This window comes from Lampetra fluviatilis, chromosome 62 (assembly GCF_964198595.1).
Source record: "Lampetra fluviatilis chromosome 62, kcLamFluv1.1, whole genome shotgun sequence".
NCBI classification, from domain to species: Eukaryota; Metazoa; Chordata; class Hyperoartia; order Petromyzontiformes; family Petromyzontidae; genus Lampetra; species Lampetra fluviatilis.
The window spans coordinates 6074904-6080903 of NC_136336.1; the positions used below are offsets into that span (position 1 = coordinate 6074904).

The following is a 6000-nucleotide window of genomic DNA, read 5'->3' on the forward strand; positions in this document are numbered from 1 at the left end:
TCAACATCACGCGTTTAGAGAATGTGTGGCTGCGATACATTTGCACGCGACGACGGTGATAAGCCGCTTCGTTGAGTTATCATTTGAAGCCAAATGAGAGCTATAAAGCAGTTCAGTGGGCATTACCTCGTAATAAGAGTTGTGACGACGGACGGGAGGTTGGAGGCGATTCGTCGCTCGCGCAACGTGGTGAGTGCACGCAGCGTGACAAAATCAACCGCATCGCATATTTACATCTGATACCTCCGATTAGCACGGTGCAAAAGAAGTTCAACATACACACGTACATATGAGTCTCTATGTATCTCTGTGGGTCTCTGTGGGTTTCTGTGGTCTCTGTGGGTCTCTACAGTTCTATACGAGTCTCTGGTTCTACGTGGGTCTCTATAGTTCTATACGAGTCTCTGGTTCTACGTGGGTCTCTATAGTTCTATACGAGTCTCTGGTTCTACGTGGGTCTATATGGGTCTCTTCCTTGCTCGGGAATAGCAGATTTGGAGGATAATGATGTTGGCCTTTTTAATGAATTATCTTAAATAAATACGTAAATAAGCTATGAAATAGGTGAACGTTATAATAACGCATCACTTCATCTCATCACCTTATCTCTCGACGCAGTAGCCATGTAGACTCCCAGATGCCATTCACGGACAGCCATTGTATCAGACAGCCATTGTATCAGACAGCCATTGTATTAGACAGCCATTGTATCAGACAGTCAATGTATCAGACAGCCATTGTATCAGACAGCCAATGTATCAGACAGCCAATGTATCAGACAGCCATTGTATTAGACAGCCATTGTATCAGACAGTCAATGTATCAGACAGCAATTGTATCAGACAGCCAATGTATCAGACAGCCAATGTATCAGACAGCCAACGTATCAGACAGCCAATGTATCAGACAGCCAATGTAGCAGACAGCCAATGTATCAGACAGCCAATGTATCAGACAACCAATGTATCAGACAGCCAATGTATCAGGCAGCCATTATATCAGACAGCCAATGTATCAGACAGCCAATGTATCAGACAGCCAATGTATCAGACAGCCAACGTATCAGACAGCCAACGTATCAGACAGCCAATGTATCAGACAGCCAATGTATCAGACAGCCAATGTATCAGACAGCCAATGTATCAGACAGCCAATGTATCAGACAGCCAATGTATCAGACAGCCAATGTATCAGACAGCCAACGTATCAGACAGCCAATGTATCAGACAGCCATTGTATCAGACAGCCATTGTATCAGATAGCTATTGTATCAGACAGCCAATGTATCAGACAGCCATTGTATCAGATAGCCATTGTATCAGATAGCTATTGTATCAGACAGCCATTGTATCAGACAGCCAATGTATCAGACAGCCATTGTATCAGACAGCCATTGTATCAGACAGTCAACGTATCGGACAACCAACGTATCGGAAAACCAACGTATCAGACAGCCAACGTATCAGACAGCCAACGTATCGGAAAACCAACGTATCGGAAAACCAACGTATCAGACAGCCAACGTATCAGACAGCCAACGTATCAGACAGCCAACGTAGCGGACAGCCGACAACGCCACAGACAGCCGTGCTCGCGACCGCCGGGGAAGAAGCTCGCCGCCGCACATCACCTTCCACTTGAGGTGGTCCCAGGCCATGAACCACCCGGTGAAGGTGGGCGGCTCGAAGCCCTGCTTGACGGTGACCACGGGGGTGTCGGGGTCCCGTTGCGACGGGTGAGACTTGAGGAACTCCGTCGCCATGGCGGCCGACTCCACGCGCTCCTTCTCGCTCGCTCCGCTGCCCAGCCACAGGAAGAGCTGCGGCGGTGGCGGCACCAGCCGGCATCCAACGAGAGAACCGTCGGTACACGGCGATGGTGAGATGGCTTCACGGCTCTTGCCCCCACAGTGCACCCCCCCATTGCTTCCCCCCCCCAACTCAACGCTCCCCCCCCCCCCACCCTGATCCCCCCCCCCAACTCACCGCTCCCCTCCCCCCACCCTGCTCCCCCCCCGCTCCACCCCCCGCTCCGCCCTGCGCCCCCCACACTCACCGCTCTCCCGCCCCCGCTTCCTCTGCCCGCTCACACCAACCCTGCTCCTCGCTCCCCCCTGCTCCCCCCTCCCCGCTCACCGATCCCCACGTCCCCCACTTCCCCTGCCCACTCCCCCCCCCGCTCCCCCCTGCTACCCCCTCCCTGCTCCCCCCTGCTACCCCCCCCTGCTCCCCCCTGCTACCCCCTCTCCCCGCTCTCCCCTGCTACCCCCACTCCCTGCTCCCCCCTCACCCCCGACCGTAGGTGTCGGCAGGCTTCGGCCCGCTGCGCCCAGGGCGAGATCACGACCAACGCCGTCGACAATCACCCGGCGATCACCGATCGCGGATCGATCGTCGATGCACCACAGTATCGCCCCGGTGCCTCGGCGGGGTGGGTGAGGAGGGGGGGGTGAGGAGGAGGGGAGGGGCGAGGGGCGGGGGGGGGGGAGAGGGGGGTGGCGGCACCTCTTCGCCGGCGTCGAGCAGCATGACGTCGTCCTCGTCCAGGTCGTCCTGCGTGAAGCCGGCCACCTCGGTGACGAAGAAGCGGCCGCTCTGCGTGGAGCACTCGAAGAGGCGCGGCACGAAGTCCGAAGCCTCCTCCTGCAAGCTGTGGGCGCGTCGCACCAACACACGTTGGACTTCTTTCGCACCGTACGTAGCCATCGGTGCTAATCGGAGGTGCTGTGTACGTATGTTGAACTTCTTTCGCACCGTACGTAGCCATCTGTGCTAATCGGAGGTGCTGTGTATGTACGTTGAACTTGATAAGTGGTTTTTTTACCCTTCTATCTGGCAACAAAACTGACACCTTTTTTTACAAGGAGTCATGTTTACATAAGACCACAATACCTGCAGTCATAATGCAAACAAAAAACATAACACATTATCAGACTTGTGTTTTTTGTTTCCATTATGACTGCAGGTATTGTAGTCTATGTAAACATGACTCCTTGTAAAAAAGGTGTCAGTTTTGTTGCCAGATAGAAGGGTAAAAAAACCACTTATCAAGTTCAACGTACATACACAGCACCTCCGATTAGCACCGATGGCTACGTACGGTGCGAAAGAAGTTACTGGCAAATGAGGTTCCAATGGTACGTTGAACTTTCGCACCGTACGTAGCCATCTGTGCTAATCGGAGGTGCGGTGTATGTCCATATGTTGAACTTCTATCGCACCATACATAGCCAACCACGCTAATCGGATGTGTGGGGACACGCGTGGCCTTTAACAGGACATCACGTGCAGCGAGCGCTGTTTGCGAGCGCCTGTGCAGGCCGGCACGGCACACAAGGGGACGCGTGGCCAGCACCACGCCAGGGGGAAGTTCGCGCACCGCAACAGCTATTAATTTGAGGCTGGGTCGACCTAGGGGAGGGCCCAGGACCGTTTCAGATTAATCATCGCCGGTGTTGGTGGCCGCGAGCCGGGAATCGAATATGGGTCGCCGGGTTCGTAGCGCCGCGCGCACGAACCGCGAGAAACCTCCGTCTCTGTGCGAAACGGCTGTACGACGTATGGACCTGAAAACTCAATTTCCTTGCACGAGAATATGGGTTGAACCGTATGGGTTGACAGGTATGCAGTTATCATTATCATCGTCAACCGTGATCAATTCACCGCCGTACGAGGATTCGTAACGATCGAGTCGATTATGGCCGCGTAGCAATGCACCTCTGCCACCTGCGCTTGAACAATCGGCCAAGCTCTGCAGTCCTGCATCTGTTAAGGTGTTCTCGGCCAATTGGTGAGCGTTTATTTGCGGGAGCAATGCAGAAAACCTGGAAAATCGTTGAGTTTTGCCCCCAACTATTACAGTTGAGAAGAAAATATAAACCGAGGTTTACAGAGAGAGAGAGAGAGGGGAGTCGATTCGGTCGGTGTCACACGTGACGAGATAGAAAGAGAGACACGCAAACTCCAAATACACAGCAGGCGTCCGTGCCCGGTTCCCGACACGAGGCCAGCGCACGGTACCATCGCTCGGGCCGTGACCACGTGGGGGGCGCCACCGCCACGCTCACCCACCGCTTGTCGCTGGCGTAGGCCGCCTTGCCGCCGATGGCCAGCCAGAAGTCGACGGGCTCCTGGCCCTCCAGCACGGTGACCTTGTCGCCGCGGGTCAGCAGCCCGGCCACCGACTTGCCCAGCTCGCGCTCGTCGCCACTGCAGCCCTGGCGACGCGAATCACCGCGGGCGGAATGGTGACGGTGGTGACGGTGGTGACGGTGTGCGTAGCGAACCGCGCTAATCGGAGGTGCGGTGGAAGGACGACGAATTATGGGTCTCTGTGTGAGTCTATGGGTCTATGCTTTGAGTCTATGGGTCTCTGTGTTGAGTCTATGGGTCGCTGTGTGAGTATGGGTCTCTGTGTGAATCTATAGGTTTTTGTGTGACTATGGGTCTCTGTGTAAGTCTATGTTTATCAGTGTGAGTATGGGTCTCTGCATTGAGTCTATGAGTCTCTGTGTGAGTTTATGGGTCTCTGTGTGAGTATATGGGTCTCTGTGTGAGTATGGGCCTCTGCGTGAGTCTATGGGTCTCTGCGTTGAGTCTATAAGTCTCTGTGTGAGTCTATGGGTCTCTGTGTGAGTCTATGGGTCTCTGTGTGAGTCTATGGGTCTCTGTGTGAGTCTATGGGTCTCTGCGTTGAGTCTATGAGTCTCTGTGTGAGTCCACGGGTCTCTGCGGTGAGTCTATGAGTCTCTGTGTGAGTCCACGGGTCTCTGCGTTGAGTCTATGAGTCTCTGTGTGAGTCCACGGGTCTCTGCGGTGAGTCTATGAGTCTCTGTGTGAGTCTCTGTGTGAGTCTCTGTGTGAGTCTATGGGTCTCTTAGTGATTATGGGTCTCTGCGTTGAGTCTATAAGTCTCTGTGTGAGTCTATGTACGTACGTTGAACTTCTCTCGCACCATACACCGCCGACCTCGCTAATCGGCGGCACACGACGCCCCCCGCGGCATCTCCCGCGTGCCACAGAGGTCGCAAACGGGTTTTGATTCCTTACCCGTACCCGTACCCGGCCGCACCAGGGTCGCAAACGGGTACCCGTACCCGTACCCTACCCGATACCCGGCTGCCCATACCCGGCCGGGTATCGGGTAAGGTACGGGTATCGTGTACCCGATTGCGACCTCTGGGATGAAGCCATGTTGCAGGTGCGGGTGGGTTGATTCTAGGAACTTGAATTGTGAGAAGAGACGAGACGTTGGGAAATGAGTGACAAACGGTGACTCACCAGTGACTCACGGCCTACCCGTACCCGTACCCGTACCCGGCCGCACCAGGGTCGCAAACGGGTACCCGTACCCGACCGGGTACGGGTAGCCGGGTATCGGGTAGGGTACGGGTATTGGGTACCCGGTTGCAACGTCTGGCGTGCCGTGCTCACCTTGCCGCACCACACGTCGCAGTGGTTGGGCTGCTGGAGCACGAAGACGTCGTTGGAGTTGAGCGACCCGGCGCAGGCCGGCACCTCGATGGCCTTGGTGTTGTGGCTGCCCGTCCCTCGCACCTGGAAGAGCCTGGTGGCTCGCTCGAGCTCCTGGCCGCCCTTGCGGGACGTGCCACCCTGTTGGAGCGCAACGACGGGTCGTCATCTTCACCGTCACACGGCTGAAACCCCTTAGCAGTGCCCCTGCCTTGTTACAGAACAAATCAGACCCCACTGGTCACCCCGTGGCCCTTATAAATCTCAACGTTCATCCTACAAAGTCACTATACACTTACTCTACTATACACTACACTATGCACTACACTATACACTACACTATTACATACTTGCCAACCCCTTAGCAGTGCCCCTGCCTTATTACAGACCAAGTCAGGCCTTCTTGGTCACCCCGTGGCCCTTATACATCTCAACGTTCCTCCTACAAAGTCACTATACACTACTATACATTACTATACACTACACTATTACATGCCTATCAACCTCTTATCAGTGCCCTACCTCCTGT

General features: G+C 54.7%; 1 protein-coding gene across 1 annotated transcript in view; it reads right to left on the reverse strand.

The window, feature by feature from the left end:
* The window catches only part of LOC144951446 (villin-1-like), a 66244-nt gene that overhangs the window by 3560 nt on the left and 56684 nt on the right, over positions 1-6000 (reverse strand). Inside the window, 4 exon segments of the mRNA XM_078881713.1 lie at positions 1631-1819; positions 2505-2649; positions 4071-4216; positions 5433-5612. Coding sequence (XP_078737839.1) covers positions 1631-1819; positions 2505-2649; positions 4071-4216; positions 5433-5612 — 660 coding nt within the window.